We start from the raw sequence: 20,204 nt of genomic DNA, 5'->3' as shown, positions 1-20,204 counted from the left end.
TCCTGGTACTCAATCTAAAAGCACGCTGGCGAAGACAGTGATAGAAGATGGCGGAAATGGCATTGCTGAGAATGTGGTGCCGAAGGTGTGAGTGAGGAAGATTGGAGCAACGTCTGCATTTGGGGCTGCCCTCATTCCAGTCCTTGCTTCAGTCCAGGGCGCTGGAAACTCCGCAAAATGACCAAGTGAGCAAAGCAGGAAGGCAGGCAGACAGTGAGAGCTGAGTTGCTCCAGCCCTGCCTAAGCAGTAGAAAGGAGGGAGGCTGTGTGGTCCAGTGGTTAAAGACCCAACTCTGGAGTCTTGGATCTACCATCTGCAGGCTGTGTGGACTTGGGTAAGTGATTTCACCTCTCTTTACCTGTTTCCTCACTGCATTGTTGCCAGCTGCACTACGAAAGGGGCAGGGTAAGCAAACCCTACCTACATTGCCAACTGTGAAGTAAAAATTAGAATGAATCCAGTTGTCATCTGGAAGTGGATCCAGGCTTCACCTTCCCCCATCTCCATTCCCCCCATTCCTCTCATCAACAACTACTTCTTCAGTGGCACTTTCTCTCTCTGACCCTAAGTACCGAGAGCTAGGTCAGACTTCATCCCCAGCCACCCTAAGCCAGAGCATCAGGTAGAGTCTATAAGCTCAGAAGTCTGCACAACTGCCCCCACTTCAGACCAGCTAGCCCCTTTTTCCCTCCTTCTAGGCCCCAGGTCTGAGTAACAAGCTAGAAGGCCTCTATCCTTCTTCATTGACTGCCCACGCAGCCTTTCACTGTCCCTCAGCCACCTAGAGCTGGGTCTTCATGAGTTAGGGCTCTGTCCTTAGGACTGCCTGCATAGCCCTCCTCTGAGTTAGGCCCTGAGCTAAGTCAGAGTCTCATTGCCCCTATGGGCTTGTTAATTCTCTATAACAGCTCACAAAATTCATGGAGACTATTACCTATACTTACAGTCATCCCTTTATCGTAACCAGAAAGATACAAGAGAAGAAATGCATCAGACAAGGTCTAAGAAAGGCTGCCCCACAAGACTTCCATTGTCCCCAGGGACGGCCACACTCTCTCCAGTGCGTAGATCTTCTCTCCAATCTAGAAAGCCCAAAAGAGACCTCCAAAGTCCGGGGTCCCCTCTTAGTCATTGGGTGCATAGGCATGAATCAGTGCACAGGCATGAATCAGTGAATATGTATGTTGACTGCATCATGCTCCCTCCCTTTCTGAGGTTTGCTGCCAGATGGGGCCTGTGTAGCCCCTTCTTATTACACATGTTTAACTGTTGCCTGGCTATTTTATAAAACAAAAGTGCCCTTGATCGATTTCCAAGAGCAAATTCCAAGAGCTATTTCCATAAACCAGAGACAAAAGGCCAAATGGAGTTCTTTGTCCCACACTCACCTATAAAATTGGGATAATAATAACACCCACTCCGTGCTGGATATTGTAACAAATAAGTGAGGTACTCAGTGTAAAGCACTTAGCATATGGCCATTGCTGACTAGTGAATTCCAACTCATGGCAGCCGTAGGTGTTACAGAGTAGAACTGCTCCATAGGGTTTTCTTGGCTATAATCTTAACAAAACCAGATCGCCAGGTGTCTTAGTTATCTAGTGCTGCTATAACAGAAAAACCACAAGTGGCTGGCTTTAACAAACAGAAGTTTATTCTCTCACAGTTTAGGAGGCTGGAAGTCCAAATTCAGGGTGCTAGCTCTAGGGGAAGGCTTTCTCTCTGTGTGGCTCTGGGGGAAGGTCCTTGTCTTCTTTCCACATCTGTGGGCCCGGCATTCTTTGGAGATCTCCATGTGTCTTGGCATCACTTTTCCCCTGGGTCTAGGAGGTTCTCAGTGCAGGGATCCCAGGTCCAAAGGACAAGCTCCACTGCCAGCTCTTCTTTCTTGGTGGTAATGAAGTTCCTCTCTCTCTGCTTGCTTTTCTCTCCTTTTATCTCTTGTAAGATAAAAGGTGTGACTCAAGCAAGGGTGTGACTTGAGTAAGAGTAAGGGTGTGACTTGAGTCACACCCTCTTGTAAGGCTGTGACTCAGGATACACCCCACACTGATCCTGCCTCATTAACATATAAACCCAAACCTAACTCAAACCCGTTGTCCCTGAGTCGATTCCAACTCATAGAGACTCTATAGGACAGAGTTGAACTGCCCCAGAGGGTTTCCAAGGCTGTAAATCTTTATGGAAGTAGACCTTTACGCCTTTCTCCTGTGGAGCAGCTAGTGGGTTCGAACCTATCAACATATAGAGGTCAGGATTTACAACACATCGCAGAATGGAAGATAATTACATAGGATCCCAAAATGGAGGATAACCACACAATACTGGGAATCATGGCCTAGCCAAGTTGACACATATTTTGGGGGGACACAATTCAATCTATGATACCAGGCCTTTCTTCCTCAGTGCCGCAAGGTGGGTTTCAACCCCCAACCTTTAGGTTAGTAGACTAGCGCAAACCGCACTAACCAGGGACCTCGCATATTGCCTAGCACATAGTATACATTCAATAAACGTAGTTGGCTTTGTTATTATAACACTAGGCTGTAAGTTCTGTGACAGCAGAAATTCTATCTTTTTCACATCGTTCACTATGTGCCCAGAAAGAAATGTTTAATGACATCTTCCTGTTCACTGTCTCCCCATCACCCTTACCCCTCTCCTTCCATGCATGCTGGGCAGTGGAATCTGGGCACCAGGCTTTGCCCAGAAGCCACACCTCTCAGATGGAGAGCCGGCACCTCCACTGGAGCCAGGCTATTGTTGTGGCTGAGACTCTTTCCGAAACGGAAAGCCCTGAATTACGGGAGAGCTGCTCTAATCTCTGTGGGGCTCACACATGGCCAGCCCAGGGCCATCTCCTGTGGTGGTGGGACGTTACTGATGCCCAGCACTAAGCCCCCTCCACTCAGCAAGCCCCCTTCCCTCGCTTTGTACTTCCCTCTCCTCACTGAACCCCAGCGCCCTCACTGAGCCTGTCTCTTGTCTGAGCTGCCGTCTCTTCTTTAAGCCCCCCACCAGCACCTTTCTCCTGAGCCTACCTCTTCTCTGAGCCTCCATTCCCTCCCTGAAGCCCATCTCCTCACAGATCCCTCTCCTCTCTGCACCCTCCTCTTCTTTCCAGCCCCCTTAAGTCTTCCCGCTTTCCCTTGCCTCCTGCCCTCACTGAGACCCTGGCTCCTGCTGTCCTCTGGCCGCCCTATTGCACTCATCTCCCCCCACCCCACCCCACCCCCACCCCTGCTGGTCAAAACGCCCTTTCATGCCCAGCTCAGATACCCCCTCCTCTTTGAAAGCTTCCCACCCACACCAGGCAGAACAAATCACTCCCCCACACACCCTCAGGCTTTGGTCACCTCCCTGTTTCAGCAGCTCTGATCTCACTTTGTGATCAGGTGTTCAGCCTCTGCCGCCCCAGCAGACTGAGCTCCCGGGGAGCAAGGACCATACGTGACCCAGAGTCCAGAACAGGTGTTCAAAGTGATTTGTTGACAGCAACTGAGAGTAAGTCTGTGGAATTAAAGAAAAAGATTTAGTCCAGAGGTGTCAGGAAGGTGTTTGTGGAGGCCAAGATCTGAAGAACCACATTCAGCCGGGTGCTTTCTCAGCCGCCACTGCATGGCCACACAAGAGCTAAGCCTTATTGTCCCCATTTTATGGAGGGAAACTCTGAGAAGTAAAGTTCTTGCTCGAGGCCACGCAGCCAGTGAGTGGTAGACCAGGATTTGAATCAAAGGCAGAGCCGAGGTGTGGAGAGCTGAGGAGGGGGGCTGTAGCCAGGGGCAAGGGCGGTGGTACATGTTTTCTTCTCTGTGATATGTGAGTACGGGATCTGAGGCTGGATCTGATGGGCCTCCCTCCCCCAGCTCATTGTTCCCGACATTGACAAGAGCTGCTCCTCATCCTCCCTGCCACCCTCTCCTGGAAGGAGATAGTTCTGACTCAGGCCATTCCTGATCAATCCTCAAGGTGATCCGGGAATGAGGTCCCAAAAGAGGAAGGAAGCAGCCCTCAGACTAGGCCCCCCCTTGCACAGCTCTAGGGCCGGAAGGAGCCACTTTAAGGCTCTCCCTGGGGACCCAAGACCAGGAAGAGAGATGATCCGGTTCACAGCAAGTGTGGCAGAGAGACAGAGCCAGGCAGATGTAGCCCCACCTCCTTATCTTCTCTAGAACCCTCTGACTCTTTCAGGGCCCCTCACCCAGAAAGCTTTTCCAGTTTGACCTCTCCTCTGCTCTGCCTGTGTGCTAGAGGCTCGGTATCCAGGGAGCTGTCTGTCACTCCCCTGAGACACACATACAGGAGACTTCTAAGGGAGAGCTGTGTCACTCCGCTCTGACTGGGGGCTCCCAGGGCTGTGGCTGTGTCTCTCCCCTCTGACTGAGGGGGTCAGCATCTCTTCTGACTGGGGGCTCCGGAGTGTAGGACAGAGTCAGGAGTCCCTTTTCGCAGACCAGGGGCTGCCCTAGGCAGCACCTGCATCGCACTGGTTCCCTGAATCCCCTCTTTCCATAGCCCAGCATCTGTCCTCTAGCTGGAAGTTGGGCCCCTGCCGGCCCTTCCACCCAAATCAAATGCTCCTTTAAGACCAAAGGGATGGGGGTTGCATCAAGAGTCAGACACAACAGCCCCATCCTCCCCCTTCCCAAGCCAGGTTTCCTGCCATTGACAGCATCCCAGCTGGGCCCAGCCCAGCCTCCCAGTGCTTAACCCCTTCATGACCAGATCTCAGGGCTACCAGCCTGCACCCCCAACCATTACCTATAAAATTAGGAGGATAAAAATACCCACTTCATTGGATTGTTGTGAAGATCAATACTTTAATCAATGTGTAAAGTGCTTAGAAGAGCGTCTTATTGTTGTGACCCTACGTACAGAACAAAACACTGCCCAGCCCTGCACCATCCTCACAATTGCTGCTATGTTTGAGCCCATTGTTGCAGCCACTGTGTAAATCCATCTCCTTGAGGGTCTTCCTCTTTTTCACTGACCCTCTACTTTACCAAGCATGATGTCCCTCTCCAGGGACTGGTCCCTCCTGATAATATGTCCAAAGTGTGTGAGACGAAATCTCTCTACCCTCCCTTCGAATGAGCATTCTGGTTGTACTTCTTCCAAGACAGGTTTGTTCATTCTTCTGGCAGTCCATGGTATATTCAATTTCTTCACCAACACCACAATTCAAAGGCATCAATTCTTCTTCTGTCTTCCTTATTCATTGTCCATCTTCCACATGAATATGAGGCGATTGAAAATACCATGGGTTGGGTCAGGCACATCTTAGTCCTTAAAGTGACATCTTTGCTTTTTAACACTTTAAAGAAGTGAAGAGCATCTAGCATAGAGTAATCTCTCAATAAAAGTTAGCTATTATTCTTAATTGTGTGAGCTTGGATAAGTCATTTCATCTCTCTGAGCCTTGGTCTCTTCAGCTGTAAAATGGGGAATATAGTGGAACCTACTCCCCAAAGATTCTCCTGGGGATTAATTGTGACAACACAATATGAGATTATCACAGACAAAAACAAAACAGAAAGCTCCCTTTAACTAATAAAAATCTCTTACCAGGTGATGGGCCATAGGGTTTCCAGACTCATTATCTTATTTGAGAGGCAGAAGTGCAGTGGAAAGAGTGGACTTAGAGCTGGGCCTTGGGCAAGTCTCTTTCCCCCTCTGATCTCATTTCCTTACCCATGAAGTGGGGCTGGTCCTCCCTGCTGGGTCCCCTGTCTGTCTTGGGTGATGGGAGGGTCAAAGGAGGTCAGAGAGCACAGATGTGAAAGTGCTTTGCAAACTTTAAAAAGAGCTAGAAGGGAAGGGAAGGGACTTATGGAAGGGGCCAACTGGAGACTGGGCAGCAACCTTTGTGGTAGGGGCATTGGTCTTGAAGCTCTGGATGCTGGGGAGCTTACCTGCAGGGGAGAGGGAAGAGCTTCCATAGTATCAGCACTGTGGGGGCAGGGCTTCACCTGGAGACTGTGCCAGCTCTAGATGTCCCCAAGTGGGGGCAGAGAAGGAAGGGGTCAGAAGGACCTAGGCTTGGCCCAAGTCATCTCCCCCTCCCCCTCTTCCCAGCCAATCGCATTTGGCATCAGAGACCTTGGGCAGAAGCACCTCCAATGGGCTCCTAGACGACCTTCCTGCCATGACTTGCTGGGGCAGGTTCACCCTGCACATCTGCAGCACCACTGCCTGCGGGCTGCAATTCCTGGCCTCACCCAAAAGAGAGCAAGCTCCACACCATCCGCACACTCTACCAGGACAAGTCTGAACCTGCGATGTATGAGGAAGAAAAGCAAGGCAACTAGAACCTGGCTCTGCCTTCCCATTCCAGTTGTAGCAGCATCTGCCAAGGTCAGGCCCAGCAGGCTGACCAGGGTCTTCAGAGAAGTCTGGGAATCAGGAGCTTCTGTCTGGGGTCCTGGCTGTGCCCCAAGACCACTGTGCCTCTGTGGCAAATCACTTAACTTGTCAGGGCCTATTTGACCATCTGTAAAATAAAGGAGCTGGACCTGGTCCCCAGGTCCTTTCCAACTCTGAGAGACTGTGATCAGGAAGGAGTTAATGGAGGCCAGGCTCTGGGTCAGGAAGGCGAGGGTTAATCTGGGGGGGTGGAGGCTCTCTCCACTTTTCCTGTGGAGAGTGAGGTTTGGCTGCCACTAAAGTTACTTCCAGTCCCTGCTGTCCCTCCTACCCTCAGTTCGGACTTGCCTGGGGACTCCTGCAATTCTGCCTCCCCACACAGAGGTGAGTGTCTGCTGACAAGGCTGAGGTGGGAGAGGACCTGTAGACCCAATGAGAGGACCTGTAGGCTGGCGCCAAGCCAGTGAGCACAGAAGACACCCCACCTCCGGAGCCGAAGCCTTGAGCAGCCCTCCGACCACTAAGCCCAGGACTGGGAGAAGGTGGGCAAAGAGATGGAGGGCAAAGGAAGGCTCTGCGTGTACTAGGGTGGAACGTCTGTGGGCAGGGAGCGAGGCCAGCCCAGAAAGCAGGAAAGAAGCAGTGGACAGGAGATTATTTTGGTCCCTGTGTTTAGGGGCTTTTTATAGCCTCGCTGTTCAGGGCTGGGGAGAGGAGGAGGGGACCGAGGATATCCCTGAGGTCAGACAAGCACAGTGCCCTCCTGGGACCTTGGAATCTGACCATTGCTCAATATAGTACTAGGGAGACTTAAAGGGGGACACTGCCAGGCTCTCCTTGCTACCTGGGTTCCCATCACCAACTACCTATGGAGCCAACGAGATGGGAGGAGGAGTCCCTGGGTGGCGTAAATGGTAACGCACTGACTACTAGCTGAAAGGTTGTCGGTTCGAACTCACCCAGAAGCGCCTTGGAAAACAGGCCTGGTGATCTGCTTCTGAAAGGTCACAGCCTTGAAAACCCTGTGGAGCAGTTCTACTCTGCACACATGGGGTCGCCATGAGTCAGAATTGACTCGATGGCAACTAACAACAGATAGGAAAGGGGATGAGGAAAGCTGAACAGGTTGTGCTGGAGCGGGCATGGGAGGCAGGGTTTCTGCCCCCAGGCCTCCCACCTGGGCTCCCCTCCCTCCATCCCTGGCTGGTTCTCTTCCTTTGTTGCCTCCAGATCCAAGTTCCCCTCAGCCCCCAGGACTGGTGTGTCCCTCTCAGCTGGACCCTGGTGTGTGTGTGTGGGGAGGGGGGGTCCTGAGCCATGTGGGTGGCCCATTCTGTTACTGCCAACGGACCTGTCACCTCTTGATTTACAACCCCTCCTGGTCCCTTCCCCAGCAGAAGGGAGGTGGAGGAGGAAGGTCACAGGGTCTCCGGATGAGAAGGGGGCAGGGACCCTGAGGGAGATTTCTGGGAGTGCAGGTTATTGGGAAGAATTAGCGGAAGAAACTTTTTAGTGAGGCAAAGGGCCTGTTTCTAACGGAAATTGCTTGGTAGTTACAGCAGCAGGAATAGAAGCCAACTATCAGAGGGAAGTGCTGAGAGGCAAGGGAGAGACAGAATCTGAACTAGTTCTGGACTGCAAGGCAACAGACCTGACTCTCAGTCTGATATGAGCAAGCCCCCTCCTGTCTGGGCCAGTTTCCTCTTCTATGAAATTCCAAATGCAGAGGTTAGATAAAGTGATGTTTACAGCTGAACCTTCTAGAATTCCCTTGGCAAGGGCAAAGAGTGGGTGGCAGGCCAATGGCTGACATGACCTGGTGACCACCTCCCTCTCCTTCCGAAGTGGGCAGGACAGTTGGCTGCAATTACAGGAGGCTTCTACCCTGTGCTTATAGCCCTGACCTCGGTGCTTGGGGGAGGGAAGGGTGGGTCCTGCCGGAGGCAGCCTGCGGCACTGGGGAGCCTCCTTGTCTTGGACTCAAAGCTGCTGGGCTGGGAAGAGGTATTTTTTCCGGTGAGGGCCACTTTCGGGAATTGGGCCGAGACCAGCCCCACTTCCTTTTTCAAGTGCTCTGCTTGCCGATGCGTGCTTGGCATGGCCCTGTGGCCAGACTGGGGCACCCTCAAAGGGGCATATGTTTCTGGGTGGCCAGGGAGGCCCCACTGAACGGATCTGGGGGGAAAGAAGAAGATGGCCTGAATCTCTGCCGCCTGGCATGGCATCCGGCCTACTTGGATAGGGGAGGGGGCTGGACGATCCTATCCCCAGAAAGGCCTGCTTGAGAGGGGCAGGGATATCTCCTACCCTCTCCCAACCATTCCTCTCTCCCTGCAGGCCTGAGGGAGCCCCAGCCAATTGCTTTCAGCTCCTCAGCTGGCTGCCTACCTCCTGCGGCTTATGGGGCACTGTCTAACCCAGCTCTTCTGAGATGCTCCTGGCTCCTCCCTCCACCCCGTCCAGGGGACGGACCCCCAGCGCCGTGGAGAGACTGGAGGCCGACAAAGCCAAGTATGTCAAGACGCATCAAGTGATAGTGCGGCGCCAGGAGCCAGCCCTGCTTGGGGCACTCGGGCCGCTCACCCCGCACCCCTGCAATGAGCTGGGGTCCCCTGCATCGCCCAGGACGCCCGGACCCGCCCGCCGGGGCAGTGGCAGGCGGCTGCCAAGGCCTGACTCTCTCATCTTTTACCGCCAGAAGCGAGACTGCAAGGCCTCGGTGAACAAAGAGAACGCCAAGGGCCAGGGACTGGTGAGACGCCTCTTCCCGGGCGCCCCCCGGGACGCCACCTCCAGCAGCCCAGGCCCAGCGGAGCGACCCGCGGCTCCTGGGGGTTGGGCCGCGACCCCAGATGCGCCGGAAGCGACAGGAAAGCGGGCGCTGTGCCCCACGTGCTCGCTGCCCCTGTCGGAGAAGGAACGCTTCTTCAACTACTGCGGCCTGGAGCGCGCGCTGGTGGAGGTGCTCGGCGCTGAGCGCTTCTCTCCGCAGAGCTGGGGCGCCGACGCCAGTCCCCAGCCCGGAACGCCGCCGCCGCCCGGCTCCGGGGACACCAGCGACTGGACGTCCAGCGACAGCGGCGCAGACGGCCCAGACGGTGAGGCCGGCGGCGGCGGCGGCGGCGCGGAGGTGGCGGGCTCGGCGCGGGACGGGCGCCCCCCTGTGTCGGTGGTGGAGCGCAACGCGCGCGTCATCCAGTGGCTGTACGGCTGCCAGCGCGCCCGAGGCCCGCCGCGCGAGTCGGAGGTGTGACTGAGCTGGCTCCCGCAGGGCCGGGGCTGGACCCGGGCACCGGCAGGGACGCCCTGCCTCAGACGCACGGGAGACCTTTGGGCAAGCTCTTCCCTCAAGGTCTCGATTTTCCCATCAGAACCCTGGGGAGATTGGACAAAATGCCCTTCCCCGGGCAGGCGGCGCGTGACTTCTGTGGAGGCTGGGCCTGGGGAGTAACGACTAGGGTGGAAGAGCAGAGAACTGCTGAATAAAGCTAAAACGTTATTTTAAACGGGTCGTGTGGTTGGATTACCGGGCAGATGTTGAGGAAGGGGGCACCGAGGGTTTGCGTGGTTAAACGGGTGGGCTTTGGAGTGTGGGTTCTGGGCTGGCCGTGACCCTGGGCGAGCATTTAACCTCTCCGAGCCGCAGCTGCACCTCTCGGTTAAAAAAAAAAAAAAAAAAAGATGGGAATAGCGGGGAGTATAGATGATTTTAAAGTATTTTGAAATGGTTGTAAAGCATACGGCAAACTACCGAATTAGTACTAATATTACAGTATTATGATCAAGGAGCCCTGGCGGCGCAGTGGTTAGAGCTCAGCTGCCAACCAAAAGGTCAGCAGTTGGAATGCACCAATCGTTCCTTGGAAACCCTATGGGGCAATTCTACTCTGCCCTATAGGGTCACTGTGAGTCGGAAGTGACTGGACAGCAACAAATTTCAAGGCGCCCTGGTGGCACATTGGTTAAATGCTCGCTGCTAACCAAAAGATTGGAGGTCCGACCCCACCAGCCACTCAGCAGGAGAAAGATGTAGCAGTCTGCTTCTGTAAAGATTACAGCCTTAGAAACCCTATGGGGCAGTCCTATTCTGTCCTATAGGGTCGCTATGAGTCGCAATCGACTTGACAGCAATGGGCTTTTGGAGCCCTGTTGGCTCAGTGGTTAAGAGCTACGCTGCTAACCAAAAGATCAGCAGTTCGAATCCACAGCGGCTCCTTGGAAACCCCGTGGGGCAGTTCTACTCTGTCCTATAAGATCACTATGAGTGGGAATCTATTCCACGGCAAGTATTATGATTATCTCCTCCATGGGCCCCAAGTAGGTCTCAACTAGAGCTGGTAGCTGGGAACAGAACGTTTGGGGAGTCCTAGAGAGAGGTGTACTCCAGAAATCTGGGGTCCTCAGTCTTGGAGCCCACCGACTTCTAAAATGCCCCCATTCCCGGAACTCTGCTGCCCCCTTGTGGTCACTAGGTATGAAGGGCTGAGATGTGGCGGATCTATATTCTGCTTTACGAAGTCTTCCCGAATTCCCCAGCCCCCCTCACCTCCTCTGAGCTTCCACTATTTTTGTGGCTCAACTTGAGCTCTTGTCACCTTGTGTGGGAGCCGCTGGTAGTCTGAGTGCCTTTAGTCTCTGCCTTTACCCCAATACAGGGGCCGCGCACATAGTAGGGCCACAGGCAACATCTGTTGAAGTGAAAGAGGCCGGTCTGGGCAATGGAGCCTGTCCTCTGGGGCTCCCCAGCTTCTTGGAAAGTTGTACCTTAAATCTAGCACTATCTATTCTGATACATTAGCTATCCTGGCTGTCTCTGGTCATTCATTTTCTTCCTGTATGTTTGTGGGGGAAGGTGAAGACCCCTCCGGCTGGACCCCGCTCCGAGGTCCGCCCCACCCAAAAGCAGCCTTCCTCGATGTCTGGACAAAAGCAGGCAGCCACAAGGGGTGTCGGGCCAGGGGCTTTTATGCGGGGCGGGGAGGAGCAGGTGCCCAGTTCCGCCGGCCGGCTAGTCGCCCTTGGGGGCAGCCTTCACCCTCATCTCGGCCAGTTTGTGGGTGAGGAAGCCCCACTTGAAGCCGGCCGCAGGGTCGGCCTCCCGTGGCTCCGGGCGCTCGTCTGCCTCCTCCGCGGCCTCATCCCCGGCTTCGGGGTCCGGCTCCGGGGTGGGCTCTGCGCCACGCAGCATGGACGCCGCTGCCGCCTGCTGCTGCTGCCACCTGCTGGCTAACGCGTCCCAGAAGCCGGGTCCGCGCGGCTCCGCCTCCGCCGCTGCTTGCGAGGGGGGCCGCGCCGCCAGGGGGCTGCAGGAGAGAGGCCCAGGGAGGGAATAAATGAGCGGAGGCGGGGTCAAGGCACAAGTAGTGGGGACGGGGGAGAAAGGGCGAGGTCAGGGACTGGAGTGTAGAGCGGGGTCAGCTGACTGGAGAGGGCCGGGAGAGAGGGGACGAGGTCTGGCGGTAGAGGCGAGGGGCGGGCTCAGAGCGCTGAGAAGGGATTAGGGTGGGCCAGGGTCGGGAGATAAGGCAAGAGATTTGGGGAGATGGGACCAGAGGCAGGATCCTTAGGGAGAGAGCAGGGCCAGAGGTTTGGGGAAAAGACCAGGAGGAGAGAAAGAGGCGCAAAGTCAGAGAAGCCAGAAGAGCCCTGAGAGAGGGGCGGGGCCCAAGGAGGCGTGGGAGAGAAGTGGGGGCGGGGATTAAGAGCCCACTGGAGGGGGCAGGGTCAGGCTCTGGAGGTGGAGCTCCAGGAAAGCAGGGGTGGAGCCCTGGGGAAAGGGGCGGGGTGGGGGAAGAGGTCAGGTTCGAAGATTGAGGGAAAGCCGGGATAGGAAAGGAATGGAGTACTGGGGAGAAAGAAGGGTGGAGAGACCCTGAGGGAAGGAGAAAGGCCTAGATTAGTGGTTTAGGGGAGCGAGGGACTTGGGAAGCTAGCAGGGAGATGTGAGTGGAAGGCCAATCAAGGAGGGGCGATGAGGCTTGAGGTGGGAGCCTTCAGGTCTGGGGAAGAGTCCTTGGAGAACTGGGAGGGAGACTGAGTGTAGGGGAGGAAGAAAGGAAAACCCTGCGGCGGGAGAGCTGGATGGGATAGAAAGGAAGAGATGGGATGTGTGCCAGAGACTGAGGCCAACTCCCAATGCCTTCTCCCCAGCATCAAAGACCTTTAAGACGGTGATGTTCCAAACCAGTGTACCTTAGGATCCTCAGCGAGCTTGCTGAAAATACAGTTCCCCAGGCCTCAGCCCACACCTGCTGAATCAGAACTTCTGAAGGTGGTTCTGGGAATTTGTGTTTGTCACAACTCCCAGGGAGGATGAGGATTAGATGAATATTTGGGAACCATTGATCTGGACCACCCTCTGTTCCAAACACCTAAATTTCTCTCTTCTGTTCCAAGATTCTAGGGAGATGACCCCTCCCAAGTGGATGAAGAGAGAGAGCCCATACATACTTTCTAGTACCCCAACCCCAACAGCTGGGAAGTTCTTCCTGAGATGTAACCTAATCTCCCAGATTTGCTGATTTGGCCTTTTTTCTGTTGAGAGAAAGGGAAAGAGCCAGGGGCTGCCCCTCCCCAGCCCTCTGTGGTAGGAAAGATAGACTAGATGGAAAGGACATTGGAGAAGGGGGACCCTAGGCCCCTCCCAGAACACCCCCTACCCACACCCACACATACTGGTCTGAACAGGGCTCCGGTGGCAGCAGCTTGTCCTCGTCTTCTTTGTTAAACAGAGATGACATCGTCAGCCAACCTTTTACCCCAACCCCCTGAACCTGGGAGGGAGGGGCTGGGTATCAGGAACTGGCCCCAGCACAACCTCCCAGGACTCCACAGCAGCCTCTGCCAGGCTTCCCAGGGGCAGGACCAGGTTGGGGGTGGAAGAGGGAGAAGAACTCACCCTGCGGGCCAGCTGTGCCATGGGATTGAAGGCCTCTTCAGCTGGTTCTGCCGTCTCAGACTCCACCAACACTGGGGTCTCCCTCTGGGACACAAGACCCCCACCCGGCATGACAGGCCCCAGAGGAATGCCCCCTGCAAGACTGGCACACATAAACCAGGTACCCCAAACTCCACAGAACTACACACACATCTATATACCTCACACCCTCCACAAAGGCACATGGGAATGTATACAGGTATACTTCTACACAAAGTTACCAGTCACATACACGTTCTTGTATAGTAAATCCCTGCAGACACCCTTGAGCACACACATCTGCATGCCTACCCACAGATGAACAGATTACATACACACCCAAAGACGTGTGGACAAGGGCATGCATGCTGACATAGACACACGCCTGTACACGAGCATGCCTCTACATAGCTACAGCTCGTCACACCTGAACACAGATGTATGTGGTGTGAGGCATCTGTAATGAGTGTGCACACAGTTATGTCATTCATACTTGTGCACTTGTACACTTATACGACTGCAGACAGCTTCACAGAGGTCCACCCACAGCACACAAAACCTCTCCACCCACCCAGGACACCAGGACACAGATGTTCACACGCACCTAAACACACATACCACACAAACACAACATCCAAAAATGCCTGCACAGAGGCAAGCAGGCATAGACTTCTGCCTCAAATGTACACACCTGAAAATACCTCTACTCAATTCACACCTGCACACACTCCTTCACTGGGGATTCCACACAGGCCAGACGCCAACCCCAGTACCACCCAAAGACACTTCTCTACAAGCTCAGCCTCAAACACCAAACTGTCTAGACATATTCACACACACACACCCCACAGGACTAGTTCCTGCCCCTGCCACATTTATTTGCACGACTACCATCTATCAGAGTCTCTAGACACAAGACAGTTACCTGTTTCAGAGCCTTGTTTGATCTTTTTATGTCAGAACAATGCATGCTCCACATACAGCTCTGATCTGATGCTGCTACAGTGACCCTCAGAGTACAAGCACCACTATCTCTACCTCTAGTAATAAGGGGGTCACTATCTGTCAAGCAAGCCATGCTACTTTTGCTCAGCGCTGCCCATTGTGCTGTGTCAAGCTGATGTGTACCCCATGTGGCTACTACCCACTAATCCAAGAAGAATCTCTCCCATGTGGCAGTCCTTGAGATCTTTGGAGACCACTTCTCCCATGTTCCCCAAGTCCTCTCTTCTTTCTCAGTTTTCCTGGGTGTCCTGGCTTTCTGACATTGCACCATGGCATCCCCTGAATATGCCAATGGTTTCTGCACAATTGTGCCTCTCTTTCTCAGAGCCTGTCCTCTGCCCTTCTTTATACCTATCACTCCTGCTGCCCCTCTGCCTGTGCCCCCACAAGCGGGCATGGATGCTACCTACCTCCTCTGCCAGGTCCTCCTCAGATTCCCCACTCAGGGTCTGTAGCACTTTGGACTTGTAGGTTTTCCAGAAAGCCTGGTTCATGGCTGCAGGGGAAACGGGTCTAGTACCCAAGCACAGGAAGGCAGTGGCTCAGTGGGCACCCACTGGCTCTGGCTCCAGAAACTTGGCAAGCCCAAGAGACTGCCCCAGGGATCAAGTGACTTCATTAAAGATACACTAGCTTCCTTGCTGGCACAGCGCCCAGCTGGTGAACCCAATCCAATGGAGTCTGGGGTGGGAGTGGGTGAGGGTTTCTGCCACCTCAGCCTCTTTCTTGACCCATATTGGCCAAGAATGAAGACATCTTTCTCCACAGAGGCCTCCTTCCTGGGCCTAGGAGTACTTGAGGTTGATCTCTTGGAATGGCTCCAGAAAAATTCTCTTTTCCATTCATAACATATCTGGGCCCAGGACCCACACCGTGCCCCTTGTGACTGCAGCCATGCCAGCTGTGCCCTCAGCAGGCCCATGCCCTGTGTCCCTACTCAGCCTCCATGAACTAGAGAGGGAAGGTCCCCCGGCTCCCAGCAGGCGCCCTGGGCTTACATTTCACTGCTTTGTCTGAGCTGGAAACTGATTCCCTCTCCCCAGGGATGCACATGCCTGTCTCCTTGTTTCCTGGCAACAGGTTCTAAAGATCTGGAGCCCCTGAATTATTGCTGAGCTTCCCCGGAGCAGTTCCGAGGAGCTGGCTCCGACCAGCCTGGGCAGCACCAGGTTCCCGTGAACGGCAAAGGCTCTTTGGTCCTCGCTCCACTCTGGGCACGTGACACTTAGGCTGTGTCTCTGCGTTGGCAGCCAGCCCACTCCAGGGAGTCCAGCGCTCCTGTGAGAGGAGCTGGTCCTTTTGACTGGATGCCTGAGTACTGTGATCTCTGGGGAGGAACACGCCTCTCTCAGGGGTTTGGCTGGAGATGGATGGAGGACGGAGCCCTGAGGGGATAACTGGGGAGCAGTGAGAGGGCATTGTCAGTGACTGGGGGAATCTCAGGAAGCTCTGTTGGGGCTGGAATCCAAACATGCACTCTCATTCACTTATCAATTTATTCCCGTCACAGACATTTATTAATGCCTCCCACCGCGGAGTCTAAGGTTTGGGAACCAGCAACAGGTGATAGGGCCGGATGACACTGAGATAGGTTGGGCCAGGCGAGGGCGGGCAGAGCAGCCAGACCAGTCCCTCAGCCTCTGAACCACATGCACCCCCTGCCCCTCCCCAGCAAAGGCCCGCGGGGCCTCCAGGGCCTCAGTGAGTACGCTTGGCCTGCCCAGCCCGGGGCTCCTTCGTCAACGACGTCCACCACCGCCTGAGGGCGCTCAAGCGCCTGGCTGGCGAGTGACGTCATCAAAGGCGGTCTTGTCGAGCTTGCTCCACTCCCCGGCGTCTCGTGACGTCATTGAGCGATCCGGAACCGCCCACACGTGTGGTATCAACCCTGCTCCGGGACCCCTGGCCTAGGTGCTACAGGCCATGGGTCGCTCCCGCCGGACCGGCGCGCACCGAGCACACTCCCTGGCCCGCCAGATGAAGGCCAAGCGGCGGCGGCCCGACCTGGATGAGATTCACCGCGAGCTACGGTCGCAGGGTCCCGCACGGCCCCGGCCCGACCCGGAGGCCGAGCCGGACCCCGACCTGCCAGGGGGAGGCCTGCATCGCTGTCTGGCTTGCGGGTGAGTCCCTGCCAGGCCCGGCCTAGAAAGGAGGAGGGTCTGCGGTGCGGGTCGTGGGGTGTGAGGTTGGGGCCCCGGGGTACGTGAGGTCTCCTGTCTTGGGACCCGTGGATCTGCCCGCCTCCGATCCCCATAGGCCCGGAACCTGGCGTCAGGGAACGAACTGGGGTCTGAGAGATAGGCATACTCTCTGGGCACTATCTCCTCACTCTCCTCCTCACCCCCCATCCCTACAGGAGGTACTTCATCGATTCCGCCAACCTGAGGACCCACTTTCGATCCAAAGACCACAAGAAAAGGTATGGAGGAGTAAGGAGAAGATTGATGGATGAGTGCTGGGCAGGCAGGCCTTGCATCTGGTCAGCTCCCAACTCTTAATCTTCTTCCTCTAGGCTGAAGCAGCTGAGCGTGGAGCCCTACAGTCAGGAAGAGGCAGAGAGGGCAGCGGGCATGGGCTCCTATGTGTCCCCCCAGCGGCTGCCGGTGCCCACAGAGGTGTCCACTGACATCCCAGAGATGGACACGTCTCCCTGAGGATACAGAGCAGAGTAGCTGCCCATGGACAGTGATGCAAGGGCTAGGCCGGGACTGTACCAACAGCTTGTGGCCCTGGGTTTGGGGAGTGGATGGACTTTTCTCGGTGCCTACCCCCAATAAAGGAACTGGAGAAAGAGGGGATTGCCTCTGACTCCTTCACTTTCAGGCCAGGGCTCCCACCTTCCTTCAGACTCCTGCCCTGTAAGCGTTTCCCTACTCCTGTATGCAGGGCCCAAGGTATCTTCTCCCGACTCGGTCCAGCCTTGGAACTGTACACCTGCCTTCCTTCTGGGGTCCTGGCATTGAGCTGGAGCCCCCAGACAGAGCCCAGGTGAAGTGGGGAGGTAGGGGTAGGATCAGGTTTATCCAGTGAGGGTGGGGACTGACCCCCCAGAAGAGAAGGGGGCTCCTGAGATTATAGTCCCTTCCCTGAGTCACCTACCGATAGCTGCAGTGAGAGGTTGCCCTCTTCATCATGGGGCCTGTGGCGGCTGTCGCTGCCCCACCATCTTCTGGGCAGCATAGCAGGAGCCGCCTAGCCCAAGAACAGCCAGCAGCGTGGCTGCAATCCCAGCCAATGGGCTCTGGGACTCTGCCTTCAGTTCCCCAGTTACCTGCATCTGGGGGTACACAGAGGGTACGCCTAGGGGGTCAGGTGAGACTTCCGGGAAGGCGGAGGGAGGGAAAGGGCTGAGAAGGTACAGCTGGGTAAAGAGACAGGGACACCGCTGGTGCCTCAGGGAGATTCCACCCCAATCCCTCTCGCTTCACTGCCTATCTGGGCCCTGGCTGCTCAGGCGGCAGGGAACGTGCCAGCCTGGCTGTGGGGGTTGCAACTTAGCCATGGTAGGGGGAGAGAGGAAGGGGGTTAGTGGTGCCAGAAGCCAGTGGTTGGGGGTACTTACCTGTAGCACTCGGAAGTAGCCTGGGGTCAGGCATCGAAATCGCATGGTGGGGGACACTGGTCTTCCTGGTGGCCTGTGGGGTGAGGGTGGGCTTGAGGAGCAGTGGCGTTCATGGTGCCAAGGATTAGAGCTCAGGGTACTGAGATCCCTGACCTCCACCCATCGTGGGACCCATGCCCTCAGAAGATGCTCACCAGCGCCTGCCCACCCAGGTCTGGCAGGGGGTGGGGCAACTGAACCTTTAAATCCAGTCCCTTCCCCCCACCCCCCTGCCCGCCCTGCCAGCCTCAGGAGCAGCTGTCAGGAGAGATCAGCATCAGGCCTGAGCAGCAGCACCTCCCCCAGCTACAGGGGAGGCAGGCCTCAGCAGTGCTCAGGAGATGCAGGTCCAGACCAGGTACTGGGAGGGCCTCCCCAAGCCCCAGCCTGGGCCCTTCTCCTACCTCAGATGATAGGGTGCCCGCCAGTCAGCTCTCAGCAAAGGAGGGGGAGGGTGCTTTATGAACCCCTCCACACAGCACATGCCTTTTCCACTTGGTGGCTCCTGTTAAATCAACCACCCCTCTCTCCAAGATCAAGTTCCCATAGGGACACTTCCATCTTTTCCCTGCTCTCAACTTAGGGACAACAATATCTCTTGAAGTTATTAAGACTCAATGAAAGAGTGTGTGTAAAATGTGTGCACCTTTGGCCTGGGAATTTCACTTCTAGGAGTCTGTCCTACAGATGTACTGGTACAGTTGGGCAAAGATAACACGTACAAGGGCGTTTATTCTGTGCAGTGGTAAAAATCTGAAAATGGCCTTAGTGCCTAATGGTAGGCGAATGACGGACTAGCTTATGCGTCATTCATTTTATGGCTATTGTGCAACCAAAAACAACAAAAAGGTAAATCTGTATACCGATTAAGAAAGCCATCTGTGGTATTTTAAAAAATAGTAGCTGACTGGGCTGGGCATTGTTCTAAGCACTTTATTATTTCATTTGTTATCGACTATCTCATAAAATGGGAAAAAGCAATTCGCAGAACAGTATGTAGAGTATCTGCACAGGTAGAGAATGGAAGGACACCCAGAAAACTTAACAGTGGACCCCTCTGGGGAGCAGGATAGGAGCATGCTGGGAAAAGGGCATATCCTACTTTCACGTTATACCATTCTGTTACTTTTGGCATGTTTACAACAAATATGTGTAACTTTTGCAAATTCATAAAACCCTTTAAAACAGAAGCTGCCATTTACTGAGCTTCTAAGTGTCTGGCACCGCCAGGTACTGGGTGCAGAGTGAAGGCACTATTGTGCTTATTAGGCCCCCAACTGTTTTGGAGGGATAGTGAGTATAAATGAGTGGTGGTGAATTCTTGCCTGTTTCTCACTTACAGGATTGTGAGTTCAGAGAAGGCAGGGACTGACTGGGTTCTCATCTCAGTATCTGGTGCCAGCTTAGGGCCTGGTGGGTATTTGATTAAGTTAGAGTGGGGGAGACAGAATGTGTCGGGTTTCCCCAGAGTACTGCAGGGAGGCTGTTGTACAAAGAGGCAAGGATGTTAAAGGAGGATGTAGCTTGAAGGAGTGTTCAAGGGACAGTGCAGGGTATGAGGACATGAAGTGAAGGATGAAGCCGTAAGGTGAGAGGGTCTTGCACTTGTGGAGCCTGCTGGCTCACAAATGAGGAGGCCAGGTCTGTGGGACTGGAGAGCTCAAGTCCCACTTGAAGGAAGCAGCTGCTGATCCACATGAGCTGTTTGATGATGCCATGTGTGAAGGTGAGGAGGGTCTCCACAGAGGACAAAGTTCCAGAGAAGCTGGAGATCTCAATTCATATGTGAAATGATTATCACAACCAGTTATTAAATGTTCACAACCAAAACACACTGCATGGGCTTTCTGTGGGCCAAATTCAGACTTCAGGTCTCAGGTTACGGGCAAGATCATGACGGGCTTTGAAGGCCTGGTGTTGGAGCCTTGGGAGAGATTTCAAAGTAGGTGATACGGTGGGAGGGGCCAGCTCTGGGAAGGCTCCCAGACCTCTCCTCATACAATTAAAACAATATTAACTCAGATAACAATAATATCAATAATATTAAACCCACATTATAGGAGACTGTGTGGCACAAAGAGTTAAGTGCTCAACTACTAACCGAAAGGTTGGCAGTTCAAACCCACCAAGCGGTGCCTCAAAAGACAGGCCTGGTGATCTGCTTCTGAAAGGTCACAGCCTTGGAAACTATGGAGCAGCCCCGCTCTGCACATATGGGGTCACCATGCATCGGAATCAACTCAACAGCAACCAACAACAACCCTGCATTACAGATTTCAAAGTACTTAAAAGGATGTTCTTGCAGCCCTAAGATC

General features: G+C 54.6%; 3 protein-coding genes across 3 annotated transcripts; 2 read left to right on the top strand and 1 right to left on the bottom strand.

Moving 5' to 3' along the window:
- The first annotated feature begins 8,693 nt into the window (after nucleotides 1-8,693).
- On the top strand, nucleotides 8,694-9,617 carry FAM110D (family with sequence similarity 110 member D). Its single transcript, XM_004377086.3, has one exon. It carries the CDS (start codon nucleotides 8,796-8,798, stop codon nucleotides 9,615-9,617), a length of 822 nt encoding a protein of 273 aa, XP_004377143.1. The 5' UTR covers nucleotides 8,694-8,795.
- Nucleotides 9,618-11,372: 1,755 nt separating this feature from the next.
- On the bottom strand, nucleotides 11,373-16,135 carry CUNH1orf232 (chromosome unknown C1orf232 homolog). The gene is made up of 5 exons (XM_023732192.1): nucleotides 16,063-16,135; nucleotides 14,696-14,781; nucleotides 13,263-13,346; nucleotides 13,040-13,137; nucleotides 11,373-11,667 (listed from the first exon to the last, which is right to left on the bottom strand). Exons 1-5 carry the CDS (start codon nucleotides 16,133-16,135, stop codon nucleotides 11,373-11,375), a joined length of 636 nt encoding a protein of 211 aa, XP_023587960.1.
- Nucleotides 16,136-16,151: 16 nt separating this feature from the next.
- Nucleotides 16,152-17,174, top strand: ZNF593 (zinc finger protein 593). Its single transcript, XM_004377253.2, has 3 exons — nucleotides 16,152-16,408; nucleotides 16,645-16,707; nucleotides 16,801-17,174. The coding sequence occupies exons 1-3, from the start codon at nucleotides 16,209-16,211 to the stop codon at nucleotides 16,940-16,942; spliced, it is 405 nt and encodes a 134-aa protein (XP_004377310.1). The 5' UTR covers nucleotides 16,152-16,208; the 3' UTR covers nucleotides 16,943-17,174.
- The last annotated feature ends 3,030 nt before the right edge of the window (nucleotides 17,175-20,204 follow it).

The sequence above is a fragment of the Trichechus manatus genome, unplaced genomic scaffold (genome assembly GCF_000243295.1).
Source record: "Trichechus manatus latirostris isolate Lorelei unplaced genomic scaffold, TriManLat1.0 scaffold00048, whole genome shotgun sequence".
NCBI lineage: Eukaryota > Metazoa > Chordata > Mammalia > Sirenia > Trichechidae > Trichechus > Trichechus manatus.
The sequence above is the reverse complement of the archived record's forward strand: the minus strand, read 5'-3'. Positions and strand labels throughout refer to the sequence as shown.